The sequence below is a fragment of the Vulpes lagopus genome, chromosome 10 (genome assembly GCF_018345385.1).
Source record: "Vulpes lagopus strain Blue_001 chromosome 10, ASM1834538v1, whole genome shotgun sequence".
NCBI lineage: Eukaryota > Metazoa > Chordata > Mammalia > Carnivora > Canidae > Vulpes > Vulpes lagopus.
In genome coordinates, this window is record NC_054833.1 from 54,803,575 (window position 1) to 54,822,698 (window position 19,124).

The 19,124-nt window shown below is 38.9% G+C and overlaps 1 protein-coding gene across 11 annotated transcripts in view; it reads right to left on the minus strand.

Moving 5' to 3' along the window:
• DYNC2H1 (dynein cytoplasmic 2 heavy chain 1) overlaps nucleotides 1–19,124 on the minus strand; it is a 344,376-nt gene that overhangs the window by 85,977 nt on the left and 239,275 nt on the right. For 10 of the 11 annotated variants that reach the window (XM_041770022.1, XM_041770021.1, XM_041770024.1 and 7 more), the window contains one exon: nucleotides 18,049–18,165. In XM_041770022.1, the coding sequence (XP_041625956.1) occupies nucleotides 18,049–18,165 (117 nt within the window). Of the gene's footprint in view, nucleotides 1–15,308; nucleotides 16,280–18,048; nucleotides 18,166–19,124 lie in introns of those variants that run through there. The other variant, XM_041770026.1, reaches the window with a different exon arrangement.

Sequence of the window (19,124 nt, forward strand, 5' to 3'; positions counted from 1 at the left end):
ACAAGAGCCCAATATTCTGGTGAGCGAGTGAGCTGGTTCACGACAGTGAGGCTGAAGGGACACTCAGGTTCCAGTGGTGATGCAATGAGAAGAAACCATCCAAACTCTGCGTCACACATTGAAAACATGAGGAAACCATCACTGGAAGGACACATGCAACTTACTTTACAACTGCCCAAAGTAAGAAACAGAGAATCCCAGCTTCTGTTCTTAGCAAAGACACTGCTGAAATGCCAAGCATATTCTTAAATACACCCATATGCAACCTTGAGAGGAGAAGAAAGAATTATTCAAACAATTAAGTGCTGAGTATTCCATTTTATCTTTATTAATTTCATGATGAATGTAGTCTTAAGTATTCTGGAGTAGAGATAATTATTTATTAATTACTTCACAGTATATAGTAGCTGTGTTGATACTACCCTTGCCCCCTGCCCAAGGCCTGACCTTTAGGGTGGTCAGCTGAGAGCCAGAGCAATTATCCTGTACAAACAGCCAGATGCCCTGTGGGCAAGGTGTACAGGGTTAGGTGAGGTGATAATGCTCTCCTTATAAAGATGAAGGAGGCAGCCTTCATGTTCTAGGAAATATAACGGGCTTGAATTCTAACATTGTGGTGTGTAAATAAAATCTCTCCAGAAGCCACGATATCTAAAAGGTGACTCCAAGTTTGCTTTACTCCTCTTGACTTGTGAAAATTCAGGGAGACGATGCTCTGGTCTCTCCAGTACCTTGGGCCTTAGGAACTTAGTCAGGGTCTACCCTCTGGCCTTCTCCGAGAAAAATATAGTTTTATTATCCTTCCTGATCAGAGCAATTAACTAGACAAATGGCTAAAATGTAATTCTCATGGTGTGTGAAGAGTCACACAAGACTGGGGCTTTTTATGGTAACACTGAGAAATCCAAAAAGGTTTTTTATTTTTCCACACTAAGAGTGAGAAAATGCAAGCAGGCCACGAATTTCACTGATTCCAGAAAACTTGAGCTTCTGCACTGTAAATATGGGGTTGTGAGACCAGAGATCAAGCAAGTCCGAATCTGCTCAAGGTGGAGAGGTTAGAGAGCCCATGGAAATGAAATCCCGAAAGGTAACACTCTCAGTAAAAGAGTGAAATAGAAATAAACCTTCACCTTGGTCCCAAGGACAAGTAGGGAAATCTCAGACATTAAAATTTGGTATAACTGGAGTAGGGAGTGTGTGCATAGGACCCTCTTCTCAAAAATAATCATCATAATTGGAACTTTAATGTTAGTTTGTATGTACTACTTTGGAGGTTCTAATGAACTTCAAGAAGATAATTTATATTATTCTAGACCAGGGTATCTCAGAGTATTTGAAGCCCCATTATCCTGACCCTGACCCAAACCCAAACCAATCCTACATTCTAAATTGAATGGCAGAAAAATTTTTATTGTAGGCTACAAATAATTCTTTTAGGTGAAGTTACCAAAATAATTAGCAACTCATAGCTTAAAACAAAAACAAAAACAAAAACAAAGAAAAAACCCAAACTACTCTATCAGTGAGTAGGCATGCTATCAAGTTATCATATACAACATAGAAAAGAATCAAATCTACAAAGACTTCAGATATTGGAATATCACACACAAAACGGAACAATTACGGTAAATGTTTCTAGAACTGATAAACAATCTTAAGCAGATTTGGCAAAGCAACAAAACTTTTTTATTTTTTTATTTTTAATTTTTTTCACTTCAATTTTTTTTACATATTTTTTAATTGGAGTTCAATTTGCCAACATATAGCATAATACCCAGTGCTCATCCCATCAAGTGCCCCCCTCAGTGCCCATCACCCAATCACCCCCACCCCCTGCCCACCTCCCCTTCCACCACCCCTAGTTCGTTTCCCAGAGTGAGGAGTCTCTCATTGTCTGTCTCCCTTTCTGATATTTCCCACTCATTTTTCTCCTTTCCCCTTTATTCCCTTTCACTATTTTTTATATTCCCCAAATGAATGAGACCATAAAATGTTTGTCCTTCTCCGATTGACTTATTTCAATCAGCATAATACCCTCCAGTTCCATCCACGTCAAAGCAAATGGTGGGTATTTGTCATTTTTAATGGCTTAGTAATTAATATTCCATTGTATACATATACCACATCTTCTTTATCCATTCATCAGAAACAAAACTTTTAAAAATTAAAAAATATATAATTAAAAAGTAACACTCCAATACTAGATATGATTTAGCTGAATAGAGAATGAACTGGAAGGCAGATGTATAGAGACAAAGGGAAGTGGGAAGTAAGAGAAGTAGGAAACAGGATAAGTAAAGACCAGAGGCAGGTCTGTACCTAATCAGTTTCAGAAGAGAGGAAGCTTAAAGCAGAGCTCAGGGTTCCACTGACCCTGCCCTGCTGGTGAGCAACAGCAATCGAAGTTCAAAGAACGCATCAAGTCTTAAGCAAGACCTAAAAATGAATGAATTAAAGACATAAAGAAAACAAAGCCACACCAAGTCTTAGTAAAACTGCAGAAAATGAAGACAAAGAGATCTTAAAAGCAGTAAGAAAATAAAGAGAAGTCAAAGGAGCAAAGAGGGACTTGTCAGCAGCAAGTAGAGAAAGGAGAGTAGAATGATCTCAATCTACCTTCAATATAATGAGAGAGAGTAACTGTTAACACAGGAAAATATACAGGTAAACAACAGAGGATATGTGAAAGTCATTTTCAGAGAAATAAGAACTCAACTTGCCAACCGAGGACTCTCTCTGCACTTCAGGCAGAAGGGAAGGGGCAGTAAATGCTCATACCTGAGATGCCAAAAGGAACAAGACAGTGGATGTGGGGGAAGACCCAACCAGCATGAAGGGAAAACCACCCCAAGGCTGAAAGGTGGGGGCCATGCATCATGTCCTAAGCTTCTTGGATTCTCTTCCACGTAAATAAATAGATTTATGTTAACTTCAATAAGGTAAGTGGGGACAATGAAATATCACGGAAAAACAAGAAATCATCTATGATTTGTAAACTGTGAAAATATCAGAGAAAACTATTAGTCCAAAGGAAGATAAAGGCATGAAAAAAAAAGGTAGGAAAAATGCAAAACATAACAGTATATAGTAATCCAAATTAGTGTAAACAGACTGAAGGATCCACCAAAAGATTAAACAGAAGCCACCAAAAAATAAATAAATAAATAAAAATTAAAAAAATAAAATAAACAGAAGCCACCTGTAGGCTCCTTACAAGATACCCACATAAAAACAGATTCAAAGCCGAGAGCAAAAGTGGGAAATAAGATACATCTAGTCAATTGTAACAGACAGCTCATAGAGATTTACTAGTATCAGAAGAAAACACTTTAAGAGCTAAAGAAAATTACAATAATGAAGGTTCAACCTATCAAGGAGATAAGAGTCGCTGGAGGGGTGGGTGAGGGAGTCACTGGGGTATGGGCATGGAGGAAGGCATGTGATGAGAGGAGCACTGGGTGCATCACTGAACTCTATCCCTGAAGCTAATAATAGAGTACAGTTATAGCAGAAATCTACAACTAAAAGGTAACCAGGAAAGCAACTGTGAATAAAATAGCTTAACAGAAGATGAACTCATAATGGAATGTAGAAAATATTTAAAATTGTGCAATACTGAAAACACAAAAGAAGAATTTGAGGGATACAGTTAAAACAGCAATCCAGCCTTCAGTGCTGAACAAGGAATGAAAGGAGAGGGAATGACTGAAGCAAACCTCCAAACCAAAGAGCAGAAACAGAAGGAAGAGCAAAAGAAACCATACCCTGTTCCTGCAGAGGAGATACCCTAGCTCAGCTACATCAAACCACTTTTCTCTTCTTTCTGTGTAGCTCTTGAGATGCTGAGGCTGAGACTCTGCAAATGGACAGACAGCTCCCTCAGCCAGCTGACCTCTTGGGAGGTCATGCCACCTGGAACTTCTAGAGGGGCTCGGTCCTCCCTGCTAGCTTGGCTTCTCCTGGGGAGGCTCCCAGCAGCAGGGGCTGTGGGGCCTCTGCAGAGGGACCTCCACCCCCAGGAGGAAGTGCTCTCCTGGGTCCGAGCCTAGCTCTCCTGGGTCAAGTCCCACTGAGTCTGAGTCCCACTCCGGGCTCCTAGCTCCAAGGTGGGTGCTCTCCAGGGTGCTCCAGGTACTGACCACCTCAGCCTCTTCCCCCTCTGTTCCCTGGCTTGATAGAAGGTCCTCTTTTCCTGCACCTATCTGTTCCCAATTCTTCCTGTTGGAGTTTTTCTTGGCCCTGCAACATCTGTATAACCAATTCCCTGTATTAAATCATCTGCTGAAATACCTTGGGTGTTTTTCTACTTTGCCAACAGGCATGCCACAGGCAGAATGTAAGTTACTATAAATTACATCCTTGGTGTGATGGAAAGGAAGCAAACCAGTCAGAGGGGTGGGGAGAGAGTGGTGGTGCATAAAGCTTTACTAAGGACTAAATTCCAAGGGAAATCTTTCACCTAAGACTGAGACAAGGGGTTAAATGTGATGAGTTTTAGATGTTTCAGAAAGCAAAAACAAAACAAATGAAACAGCTCTAAGAACAACTGAGAAGTGTTTATTAAACAAAGGTGTATATTACAGATATGTTCCCTACCTTAAATTTTCTAAAACCAGGACATAGCAATCATATTTTATATGATTTCACCTTAATTAAAAAGGAGGAAAACCGAGCAACAATCTGAGAAGAGATAACGTAAAAGATATTTTTAGTTTAAGAATGGAAGAAAGTACTAGTCCTATTGTTTATTCTAGCACTCTCCATTTTAAATTTATTTAATTGCAATTCATTCTTTAAAATTAGGCTATGGAGTCCACAAGTTTGACGAACATACAATCTACTTACCAGTCTGAGCAAAGAAATAATAGTTAATGGATCAACAGGTTACTGTTCAGAAAAAAATCCATCACCTATTTTTCCCCCAACAACTCTATCGGTCTAGAAGAGATGGTTTTATATGTACCTCTTATCATATGAGTAATTTCAGTGGGAATTAATGGGAGTTTTCATGCCATATAAAGGATATGTAAATTGGTTAGAATATCAGTAATTCTCATCAGTTATCACCATCAACCAGGTATTAAAAAGTGATGAGTGGTAACTGGTGTGTAATAAAAAAATTAAAGCATGAACTGACCTTTTAAATGCAAACATGCAGAATATTAAATAAGATTAGGTTTTAATCTGTTATACTTTTCAGTATTTTGCTTGTCAAATTACTAGTTTTCAAATTACTATTTTTCAATAGAAATCCCCAGGAAAAATGTCACAAAAATAAGAGATGTTACTAAATTATGCATCTGAACTATTTAAAAAATGATGTAACATAAACTAAGGATTAACAAAGTAATGCTAAAATTTATAGTTACACCTTTATATATATATATTATATATGTATACAATATATGTATATTTTCCTGAAATAATCACTAATATCATCACTAAAAGTCTAGAGAATCAGCCTCAAACATGAAAGCCTAAATTAATAAAAGATCTTAAATATGGCCATATTATCAATACTACTAGGGCTTGTTATACTAAGCATTTATGCATGTATGTATGCAAGGGTGGGGAGAAGCAGAGGGAAAGAGAAAGAGAATCTCAAGCAGGCTCCATGCTGGGTGTGGGATGTGAGACTTGATCTTATGACCCTGATATTATGACCTGAACTGAAATCAAGAGTTGTACCATTAACTGACTGAGCCACCCCAGTGCCCCTATACTAAGCTTTTAAAAATCTACAAATCTTTACAGATCTGCGAACAAAAAAATGTTTAATCGATGAAGGGTTCATGTTTTCCAAACCATGTTCACACCTACTTTTTATTAGATCCACACAAGAGTCTTGTGATGATTGATGCTATCTGTGAAATGTCTTGGACGCTTCTCTTACCTATGTTCCCACTGCCACAATTCCTAGAGGATAAAGTATAAGCTCTCTAGCCAGGTCCTGCTGAAGAGTTCTGATCATATCGCTCGCAACTCTAAGCACCCTTCATCCCTGGCAGGTTAGAGTAACAAACATGGCAACTCTTCCATCTCTCTGCAATTCCACAACTTTTTTTAATCTAGAGAATTTCTTACTCATCATGTAACCTCGCATTCCTTCACCTGGGCTTCTCAAAACATTGTAATACCTGTATTTTTTGAGCATTATTAACAACCCTTAATAACTCGTAGCACTTACCACATAAAGGAACAGCAATAGATACCTGATGAATGACTGAATGGATGAGTAAATGAATACATGAATGCAGAGAAGAGGTTCATGTTCTTTTTATACACACACAAAAAAACTAATAAAAAGTTCAGAAGTGATTCAGCTAATGTCCCCTAGCTGTTTAATGGGGAAATATTAGGACCTGGATGACTCCCTAATAACTAATTTCCATAAAGTTATTATTGTTGCTTATATTTAATCTTTAAATTTAACTGGTAATTAACCATAACCTGATAGAAATAATGATGAAAAATTCTAATAAAGGAATGTGGTATTGTTTCATTTAGAACATTTATATTCATAAATTTTAAAACTCCTCCCAAATAAGAGAGTTCCTTTGTGGTGATCATTTCTCAAGATATGTATGTGTAACAAATCACGACATTATATGCCTTAAACTTCACACAATGTTAGATGTCAACTGTATCCCAATGAAGTTGGAAAAAAATAGTAAAATAAATAAATAAATAACCAAAATAAAAAAAAAATAAGAGAGTTCCTATCCCTAATGGCCATATCTTAACTTGCCTAGTTTAAAACACTACTTTTATGAGAATTGCTATGCAAGTTATAAATTAATACTCTTGAAACACAGAGAAGGAATTGAGTAACAACAGAGACAGCTTTTGAAGGGTGCTGGGATTTGACAAGGCCATTAACTGGTTGCTAGCATAGTGAGCAGATTTGAGGAGATGGAAACCTATAATGGTTTGTTCCTATAACACTCAGATCTGCTTTACTATGGAAGAGGCTTAGAAGGAAGGTTGGATGGATGTGAGCCATGCGGTCAAAATTTTTTTAAGAAAATTAATGTGATAATGATAGGAAATATGATTTGAGGAAATATATGTTAGAAGGAGAGTGAAATGTGGAGTTTTCTGCTATAATCCATACGAAGGAACATAAGTCTAAATTATGGCAATGGCTTCAGGAAGGAAATGGAAGAGACAAGACATTGTAACTTATAAATTATAACAGGATGAAGTGCAAGACACTTGATACATTAATATGACCACTGTGGATTTAATATAATGGTAACTTTTAAATACTCTATTCATCTTACAAACAAAAGTCAAAATGAAGTTTCAAAAGGTATGCTTGTTTCTGGACAAGATGGCAAACTATCACCCACTCATGAATCCTGTCTTTGACAAAATGAAAAGATACTAAACCAGAAGATGGCACACCAAGAATGGTAAATATCTGGGAGACTCTTGTAAATGGGAGAGTAGGTAACCTGCAGCCAAAGAGGGTTGGGTACCGAGGTCGGGGCCAGGGGAGGAGGATTTCAGGCTGCTAAGTTTTCACAGTGCCCTGAATGGATCATTTACACCATGTCGCCATTTGAGGCTAAAAACAGCAGTATCAAGCGACAGCCATGGACAGCAAGGTGCTTGATGTTACATAGCATGTAGTCTAGCTGCTATGGGAAACAAGTTACAGTTTTAGTAGAAAGGCTGGCATTTGGAATCGCAAACTCTCAGATTACCAAACAGAACAGATACAAAATAAAATGTACACTTAAGAGACAGAATACTCTTAGAAGAAAAACACAAACCAGTTACAAAGAAATAAAAATCAGACTAACAGTGAACCTCTTCAGTAAAATGACGAATGACAATCTTACACCTAAAGGAGCTAGAAAAAAAAACAGAACAAACAATCCCAAAACCAACAAAAGGAATATAAAGATTAGAGCACAAATAAATGATATAGAAACTAAAAAAAAACAAAAAACAAAAAAACAACAACAAAAAAACACACACACAACAGATCAATGAAACCAGGAGTTGGTTCTTTGAAAAGTCTTTAAAAAATTTGATGAACCATTAACCAGATTCATCAAAAGAAAAAAAAGGAAAGAAAAAAAAAAAGGATGCAAATAAACAAATTCAGATATGAAAAAGGAGAACTGACATCATAGAAATACAAAGGATTATAAAAGAGTATGATGAAACATTATATGCTAACAAATTGGACAACCTATAAGAAATAGGTAAAGTCCTAGACACATATAACCTCCAAAACTGAAACAGGAAGGTATAGAAAATTTGAACCGACGAATTACCAATAGAGAATTGAATCAGTAATCAAAAACTGTCAGAAAAAAAATCTAGGACAAAGTGGCTTTGCATGCAAAGTGTACCAAACAGTTAAAGAAGAGTTAATACCTATTCTTTTTAAACTTTTTCTTTTTAAACTATTCCAAAAAAGAGAAGAGGACGGAAAAAGCATTTGACAAAGTACAATATCAATTCATGATATTGTAGATTTGGAAAGAAAATATCTCAACATAATAACGGTCTTACATTAAAAAAAAAAAATTGCACAGCTGAGGCACCTGGGTGGCTCAGACAGTTAAGCATCTGACTCTTGATTTCGGCTCAGGTCATGATCTCCAGGACCTGAAATTGAGCACTGTGTAGGGCTCAATGCTTTGTGGGGAGTCTACTTGAGGTTTTCTCTCTCTTTCTCTGTCCCTCTTCTCCACCCCATTCACAATCTCTCTCAAATAAAAATAAATACATCTTTTTAAAAAAAATGCACAGCTAACATCATACTAAATGGTGAAAAACTTAAGGGATTGTTTGCTAAGTTCTAGAATAGGACAAGGATGTCCACTTTTATTCAACCTAGTACTGAAGTTCTGGCCTCAGCAATTAGATAAGGAAAATGAATAAAAGACATCCAAGTTGGTAAGGAAAAATAAACTTTCACTGTTTGCTGAAGACATGATACTATATATAGTAACCCAAAGGACTCTGTCCAAAAAAAAAAAAAAAAAAAAAAAGTGATAAATGAATTCAGCAAAGTTGCAGTGCCACTTACAATGGCACTGAGAATAATAAAATACCTAGAAATAAACTTAGCCAAGGAGGCGAAGGACCTCTACTCTGAAAACTTTATGAAACACTGATGAAAGAAATCAAAGATGACTCAGACAAAAGGAAATGCATTCTGTGCTCATGGAATGATTGAAAAAATATTGTTAAAATGTCCATACCACCCAAAGTGACAGATTAGAGGTCTGTGTTTAGTCTTGGAGATTTTTCTGTGTCTGTCTGTCTGTCTGTCTCTCTCTCTCTCACACCCCTAAGAACTTGAAATTACCTTTCAAAGTGCCTGAGATTGTGCATCAATCCTGTCTTTGAAATGGAAAGTAATCCTTATATTCAATCCAAAAAGATACTGAGGAATGTTTCACTTGTATGACTTTTTTCCCAACCCACTCATCTGACACCACCTAGGACAACTCTACCTGTCCAGTTGTCCCCAAGGCCATGACTACCTTTTACACAAAAGGAAGTTCAAACGCACTTAGTACCTACAAAAATCAAATACTCCTCTCTCCTAAGATGTGAGTTCTGGCCAACGATTCTCAGTTATGTCATCCTGCATTCAAGTTCACTTTACCAAGCTTAAGTAGTTTGTTCTTACCTATTTCTTCTAAATATTATGATAAAACCAGCTTATGATTCATAAAAGCTGCAAATTAACCCAAAGTGCATGAGCACTATTTCCTTCTTTCTTTAGTTTCAACCAATGTGAATATAGCTCAAAGCCTAAATCCCAATATAATAAAAGTTTTAAAAATTTATAAAATAGAATTTCTTTCCACAAATCAAATCTTCTGAAGGAGAGAGAGAGGATATAATTTCCCTGTACAATAAAGGACTGTGGCACTGGATCCGTTTAGCTTGCCACAACCCCCCTCCTTCACTCTATTAAAAAAGGGTAAAGACTGAAAACCAACAGTCCGGATCTGAACAATGAACTAGATTCACACCTTTTTCTAGATTCAATTTGATCAACAAATGAATTTTTGGCCTCTATCTGATATAAAGCTTACAGTATACTCTTGTGAGCTCCTAACTTGTTCAGCTTCACATGAATAAAAAGCTAAAATTTCTGGGTTTTACATAAGATATTTTGGAATGTCCAGTAACCTATTATTAATTTAACTAAAAAGCAAAAGGTCCATTCGTACCCTCACCTCATCAATCTAAAAGATTCTGCAAATAATTTTTAAAAAGAGAGAGGGACATCAGTAATTCCTTTGTTAAAAATCATGGATCACTCCTGCCCTGGGCAGCAGGAGGGGTCCCATGTGGAGGCTCCGGGCAGGAGTGATGTCTACACTGTACCTGAAATGAAAGACACTGTCACTGCCCACAGCCCTGCAGATGGCATCATGAACTCCACCCCACTGCTCCAGTGAAGAGGGGTGTCCCTCCCCCCGACCACCATCAGCTCGTCCACTGTACGGTGACAGTCCTACCAGGGACAACGCGGTGAGGTGGATTAGGACTGCGCTGTCGAGGCTCCGTCCATGAAACTGACAAGGAAGTACAACCCACAGAAGAGAAACAGAACACGGGGTCTGAACCTAAATAGGTTGACTACCTGCTGAAACAGACAAAGGCACTGGAATCTTGTAATACTCAAAATGCCCAGAGCCCAGTCCAGATTTATTCATTCTGCAAGAACCAGAACCTATTATTCTTTTGAATAAAAGAAGTTAGCAGATCCCAACACCAGCATGGCAGTGGAGGCTGGAATTACTGAGCAAGTGTGTAAGTCAGTGACCATACACGAGCCCCTGAGCATCCAGAATGCTGGTGCAGCAAACAGAGATCACAGATTAAGTATTTCCCTCAGACTTTTAAGGAAACCATCAAAATGAAATTCTTTCCCCACCTCCCAGGTCCTTTATTTGTTGGTGGGTCCCTTCTGTTTATTTAGCCCTTTTGCTCAGATCTAAGTCTCAAATTCTTGGAACCTACTCCAGTTATCACAATCCTGACTCTAAGGTTCTCTGCAGGCACTGTCACTACAGAAAGGTAAGTAAGGCAAGTGAACTCATCGTCCCCTCCCCTCAGCCGCGTCCTTTCCTCCACCCTCTGCCACCACTGTATCTGGAGCAGCCGGCACTCATGTGCTTCTACTGAGGAGGCTGTCCTGCTCACCTTTCCGGCTGAAGCATCCTCTCAGAATCATCTGGAAGTCTCTGGCTCCATAAAAAAACCACGTCCACTGTCACAGTAAGCTTAACTGGCCTTCACCATCTTTTTAAATAAGCCCCCGCAAACACAAAAGAGCAGACAATGCACACTGAACCAGCCATGCTGATATGTCTGCATAGCTGACATTATTAGTAAGGAGACAGTTTCTATATTCCAATCCCTTTATTTGCTAGAAATTTCCAGATCTCCATTCCCTGGTTTCCACATGATGCTCAGCAAGTAGGCTCCAGAGCAGAACACATGACTCCATGTCTACCATGGTCCTCACTCTCCATGGCCGGGCTGTGGCCCCACGGGTGCCTAATTTACATTAATCTGAGGCTGGAAGTTGCACACACTTTGGGTGACTTTTCAAAACTCCTTGAAATGAGTGAACAGTTATTTTCCTGTTTGACTCACAATTCCTCTCATCCAGTTTTTCTTTTTCTACTTATGTCTAACAGGAAAATTATAATATGCTAGCTGTACACAGATGAAGTCCTAATCTATTAATATGTCCCTTAAAGGAATTCAAGTTTCACAAAGAACGACTCATCATACTTCTTAGATCAGAGTGAGAGACCTATGGGGTAAGCTTTTAACTTAAATCTTAACCCAAACCTGTTATAGGTATTTTAGAATTCCTGGATTCTGGAGTTTTTGAAACTGATAAATGTTCTTTCACAGCTAAAATACTAATACCAGTACACTACCCTCTCCAGGTCACTCATAAACACACTAGATCAACAGATTTTGTCTTAAGCTAATAGTTGTAATTTTAAAAAAAAAGGTATCAAGAAGAGAAACTGAATGTGGAAAAAATCTACTTGAAAATAATTAAAATATGCTTACATATTTACTTCTATTTACTTCTATGTTGTTATGAAAAAGAGGTTTGAAGACATTTCTGAGAACTACAGTGATACTACGGCAACCAGTGCAAAATAACTCAAGATATGAATCAAGCTAAAACTGGACCAACTGTCAGTACACTTACATGAAATGCCTATTACATCAGGTAGAGAGTAAAGATGAAATTAGGAACAAGGATATCTGGCAACTTTCTAGCAGCCTATTTAGTTGAATAAGCAGAGTCCAAATAACCAAGGATCCGAAAGCTGGAACACAGTTGTTGGGGGCCGCATCCGTACTTTCAGGAGTGGAAAGAACACTTTGATGTCCCTGGTGGGCTAGTAATTTAAAAGAAACACAAATACCAAATAATCCTACAACTGCTGAAGCGACGGTGCTCCACATAGCCAGCAGCAAGAATAGAATAGCCAGCACTAAGCTTCGGGATAGCTTCACAATAAGAGAAGAAGGAATATAAAGTTATTCTAAACCTCTGAAAAAAGCTTTAAATACACTTAAGGGATGGTAAGTTTCTGTATTCTTCACGGACTCCTTGTCTAGCAAAAAACATAGAAAGAAACTTATACTTTGTGTTTTCAGGACTTTGCTGAATTAACATTACCCCCTACACTAGACCCTTCCTGCTAGCCTATAAACACTGCTGCATCCTTACTGACCTAACCGCCTCATTCCTCACTGTCCCATGTAGCACTTTCTAGAAAGAACTGCCTCTCCATACCTCCCATCTCCTCATTCCACCTTGACTTTTTTCCTGTCAAGGTCATGGTCACCAATGACTTAGATTCTGAGACTCCAATGACCAACTCTGTCCTCACCTTCTTCACCCCACACCAGCAGTTGCCCACAGTCAACAATTCTGTCCCTGATGAAAGATGCCCTCCTCAAGGTTTATGTGGTGCTACAGCCTTGTGTGCTGTTGCCTGCTTGGGTTTTTGCTTTGTTCCCCTGAGGAAAGCTTGGTCCCGCCTCTCCTGCCTGTGACTCTATGTATCAGACTCATCAGGGCCTGTCTGTGAATTCTCTTCCTTCTCTCTCTGGATGATGGAATGCTTCGTAAACACCTAAATGTTCCCTAGATGCTAATTAGTCCCAAGTCCTAGCAAGCTTGTTGAGGTCCCCGCTGTACAGCCAACATTCCCCTGGACACCCGCATGTCAACTGTCCATCAACCCCAAAGTGGCACAGCAAGTCCACTCTCCACCTGCAGCAACACCCCCCCACACACACCTGGGCACTAAGTGGCGCCACCTCCACCCAGTCCCCTGGTCCAGAAAACCAATGTGCAAATCCATTCTGAGTTTCCTCAGCAGTACTTCCAACATCCAGCCTGGTGGCACCACCTTTCTCCTGCTCTACCACAGCCACCACCTCTCACCCAGAGGGCAAACCCCTGGCTGCTTTCCTTCCTTCCTCTGAACCTCACTCAAACTCACTTGTACACAACAGCCAGGGAGAGCTTTCACAGTGGTCACTGGAATCATAGCTTCTCCCCTGCCTAGTACTTTCTCAGGGTGCCCCACCACAATGGGAATAAGACACCAGCAACTTTCAGTATCCTGAGCAGCACCCCTCCTCATCATCTCATTCCACACTACCCTTTAGTCTCTGTGCTCCGATCACACTGACCTCCTCCAGGCTTCCCGATCACACTGACCTCCTCCAGGCTTCCCGAGTCTGCCAAGCTTGGTCCCTGCTGTCCTCACTGCTTACAAAGGGCTTCCCCCTCAACTCCATCTGGCTGGTCTTCTCATGGCTCACGTCTCAGATTCAATGTCACTCCTGGAGCAAGATATTCCCTAACTATCCAGTCCAAAATAGGACTTCTCTCATTTTCTGTATAATAGCATCTGTGTTTTCCTTTTACAGCATTTACAATAATTTCTAACATTTTTTTTGCTTATTTACTTGTTTAATTTTTTTAAATCTCTTACATTTTAAATATCTTACAACCCAACAATAAGTCTACGGGATTGGCACTGTAACTCTTCTGCCTTCCATACCATCCCAAGCACAAAAGCACTGACACAAACTAGGTGCTCAATGAAAATATTCTGAATGAAGGACTGACTACATAATTACACAAATAATAAAAACATCTTGCTCTGGAAAGAGGCAAATGTTATATGAATCCCCCTGTAGAAAGAGACGTTCATACATCACAAATCTCTGTGCCTTTGATAATAGTAAAATGAATACTCAGCTGAGAATGCACACACACTGGGCACTGCTATAAAAGCCTTACATTTATTAACTCATTTCATTCTGATGAGACACCTATGAGGCAAATACTATTATTATCCCCATTTTATAGATAAGAGAACAAAGAGAAGGTGAATAATTCTCCTATGTCACATAGCTAGTAAGTGCAAGTGCTGGATCTGGGCCCAGCAGACTGGCTCCAGAAGCCACCTTCTCATCAGATGTTAGATGAGTGAGGGCCCAGGTCCCTGCCAGCAGACAGCCTGGCCCTCTGTGCAGAACCAAGGGAAATGGCTGGGGCAGGGTAGTGACAATGAGCCCCGAAGTCCCGTCCTCCCCCCAGCCCCAAGCTGAGGTGCTCTCTCGGGAGTCTCTGCAAAGTCTCTTCCAACTCTTCAACAGAAGAGAGTCAGCTCTGACAAGATGTAAAGATTCCATCTAATAGGGACTTGGAATAAATTGCATATACTAATCCTTGAACAGGAAGGAAAACGTTATATCCTAATAATGACATTACATACCAATGACAATTTCATACTTAATATATGTTTATGTTGAAAATACAACATAATAGTAACAGAGTTTTATCTTGGGAAAGAAAATTATCTTTTTTGATTAGAAAATTATTTAATTCCTATACTGCTCTGTTTAAAAAAATAACTATGAAATTGCAAAACCAGGAAAATTTTCAGATTACTAAAGAGTGGCTCATGTAATAAATGAATGATGGAAACAGCTAAAGCCATCCTTTCTTAGATGCATCATTTTTGTGAATCCAAGTGTTAATTTTTTTTTTTTTGAGTTTAAGAACATGATGATAGTTTACTCCTCTTAATTAGCACAGTGTTTGCAAGGCGTAGCTCTGCAAAAGTAGAGAGATCAGTGGTATTTATGTTCAACTAGTTAGATTTCTAAAAAAAAAAAAAAAAAAAAGTTATCCAACTGAACAGGGAACAAGGTGAATCTATGCAAAGGGAACCCCAAGAGCAGATACGCAGATACAAAAGTTCAAGAGTGAGTAGCACATTATGAAGCAAAGAGAAAGACCCAGAGAGTCCATGCTGTACAAAACCAGGGCATGTGGTATAAAGAAGTCAGTACAGAGACAGACAGCCAGTCTGAGAGAGACCACAAAGAGGCATTTTATTTTACTACAAAGCAATCAAATTCATTTTTACAAAGCTAAGTATGTGATGCAGAAAGATAAGAGGAGAGTGCTGGGTGAACTTCCAGGTTTAACCTGAGGACCCATCTGTCCCTGTCGGAACCGTAAATGCCAAGGCAGCCACACTCCAGGGGGCCCTACAACTTAACCCGGGGCAACATCTCACCCTTACTGGGGAGCTTTCTTTCCAGTCAGACCCCTGGTTTCCTCCCCACCATGTAGCCTTCCTGGATGAAATCTCATTTGAAGAGTCTAGTGAGCCTAACAATGTCACTTCTCCCCACGGTGCTGACCCTAAAATAAATTACTTCAGCATGAAAGACTTTATCGTGTGCTTCTGCCCCTACACTGAGCTCCACGCTCCACCTTTTCCCTATGTGGAGGATGGGACCGTGGATCCAACATGAGATGGCTATTAACAGACTATTCCTACATCCTAAAAGAGAAAAATGAGGGTTTGGGAAACAGAATTAATTTGAATTTTTAATATTGGGTTGGGTCTTAAAAGGTAAAAAATTAACACAGACCTATGAAGTCACTTCTGTGGTGCTCTCTGTGTCCAAAGTGAAAACCCTCCAGTTACAAGGACAGTGTATGTACATGTTAGCAAAGGGTGAGCAGGGGCAGAAATGGAAGCTGGGGACCCCACAGGAATGAAGTCGTGAAGGAACTGAACAGCATGTTCCAGAAAATGTTGCATGGCGTTAAGAGCCAACATTTACAGCTATTCACACAACAGGCTTGCCAATTTCTCCCAGTTTACTATTCCAGGCTCACACCCCTTCTGTACTATTTTGTCACCACTCTTCATCAAACCTGGCAAAAAAAAAAAAAATGCTCAGGTGCAACCAGTTCCTTGGGTCTTCATTTCTGTATGAAGGCTCCGGTGTCACACAAAACTTGTATTCAATACATTTGTATGATTTTCTCTTGTTCATCCATTTTCTCTGGCAGACCCCTCTGAGAATCTAAAACAGTAAACGATGCTTTTTTCCTTCTCATGCTACAAGATCATAGGACTGGATTCCCTGTGCAATGCACACAGCTATATCTTACGGCCAGATCAAAGGTTAGATAAAAATGTGACTGGCGCAAATTCAGAGTTAGAGACCGAGAAAGACAGTAAGGTGACAAAATCATGCAGTAAACTTCAATCTTACTCAAACTTGAAAACTGAGCCAAACAAGTTGACTTATACTTCAAGAGGAAGAAAATAAGCCTCCAGAAGATACCACGATCATGTCTCTAAAATGTAAGATAAGATCTTTGCAATAAGTAGGATTACTTTTACAATACTTTTGCAATTCAGTAAGGGATAAACATAGTAGTTCCAATCATTTTATTTTATGCTCTAAGTGAAGCCTTTGAGAATAATTTTATATTGTTAATCTCAGAATAGCTATATCATAATATGACATAATATGCATACATATGGATACATACGTGTTTGCATATGTGTACATATTTTAAGGACTGCATGGACCTGAATAATCAACAGAAAATTCAAAATAGCCGATAAAGAAGGAAATCAGGCTGGAAACTGTTACAGGCTGAAATGGAGTCTTGACAAGGAGTGCACCACCACACACTGAGATAAAAAACTAACTGCTAAATGAGAAAATCAAAATGTGTATAAATTTGGTTGTTAATTTAAAGAAAAATAAAAGTTGGTTTAAGAACAGAGGGTGTAAGAATAGGGGTAAGAGGTGTAAGAATAGTAACTCCGCAATGAACTGGTACAAAAGCTGGATCGTGTCAGGAACTCGAACAGAGCGCTTACATGTATCTCGGGCAGTGGGGGGGGTGGGGGGTGGAGGAGTATGGCTTAAGGTGCCAGAGGAGGCAGTATTTTCCATATCTAATTTCTCCTCAGGCAGACTGTATCAAGCCTTATCAGTGATGATTGGAATAAAAACGGTGATTCAATTAGCTTGGATTGTTGCTTTTTGAGACCACTGACAATCACCAGTTGTTGAGATGTCATAATAACTCAAAATTACAATACTGTAAGGTTCTGAGGACTTTGAGTTTTTAGAGGACTTTAACCTTTTTCCTTGGTTCTGAAATTAGCTTTAATTGACTTCCCTTATTTTAGACCTGATATATAGGCATTTTTATAATATTACTAAATGGATGAAATGAGTGGTTATTTTTTAATTCCAGAGAAAAAAACCCGTTCACTAGGAATAGGAATCACAATAAGCTCATGCCTTTGCCTAGTGAGCAAGCAACTGCTCTGTAACCAACAGCATTACTACTCTACAATACAAAACCAAGCCCATTTCCAGCTGATGAGGAGTCCTTTGAAAACTATCACCTATTATAGTAGTTGCTGACTTTGCACGAAGGGGAGGGAGAAGGCAAGCATGAGCAGAGTAAACACATAGCAAGTGCACCAGGGTACCACAATTACACTGGCCATCTGCTTCCTGTCTTCCTCCAGCCAGGAAACTGGTACACACTACCGACAGATCAATGCAAGGTTTTACCAACAGGGACAATTTGGTGATAAGGTAGGGGAAAAAAAAGGGATAGGGAGGAAGAAGTGGAAACCATTGGGATGATATTGATATTTCAGCACTAACCTGGTTTAGTTTCTTCCAGAGATTGAGGACAGGGGACAGTTCATTAGACCAGATTTCTCTGTCAAATTTACAACCAGCTGTTGCCGATCTGCCCAAGATCCTCAACTGTGAAATAACCTGGAAAAAAATAAGTAGCAAAAAATGAACAGAGAGAAATAGTAAGGATACAAAAATATCTACATTTTATAAAAATAAAGGCCAAATATCAAAAAGTTTTAGTCCCATTATCTCTTCAGTTGGCTTAACATTTAACTGATTTACTTAAGCAGTTAAAAAGTAAAAGAACTTAAAAGAAGCCGTTATAAAAATTACATGTTATAATGCCTCTTATTTGAGAAGCAGCTTCTTTAGCCAGAAAGTTCTAATTATCTATTATTAATGATTTCTAAGTGTCTGTTTGCTCAAGTCTGAAACCCAAAATATTTTTTGGTTTGATGTAAACCTTGTAATTTCCAAATGCTAATTAATTAAAGATATTTTTTTCTAAAAAGAAGTGGTATGAAAGATAGTACACAGCATACCAAAGCACATAAAATAGTAAGACAATTTTAAGTCATTATTTTTTGGCACAAATTATCATAAATCTCAGGTTTAAGGCTCTGTATTAATTTTAGTTGTCATGTAAATGTTCTGTCTATACTTCAGACAAATGAACCATGTGTGGTCCGGCTGGTGAAAATGAGGTAAGGTACACAATAACTCCCAACACAGAGCGTTCCTTCTTCATCATTCTGCCTGCCCAGACCCCTCTGCTCGCATCTGTCTTCTTAGGAGGTCCTTAGTGATTTCCACTACAACAATGGTAACTCATTGTTAATCACCTGCCAAGAACCAGGCAGCTGGAAGCAAGGACGCTAACTAGATGCAGATACTGTGATGCATACAAACCAGTAAGGTCCCCACTCACTGACCTTCATGCACATTTCAGCACAAGATTAAAAGTGTGCTTTCCTCGCTTACCTGACATAAAATAAACCCACAACAGCAGGCATGTTTTCCTAAGCTAGTATTTTAAACATCAACCTTTGCAGCATGTTGACTATATTTCTGTTTTATTTTTTGAAAGATGTAAATTG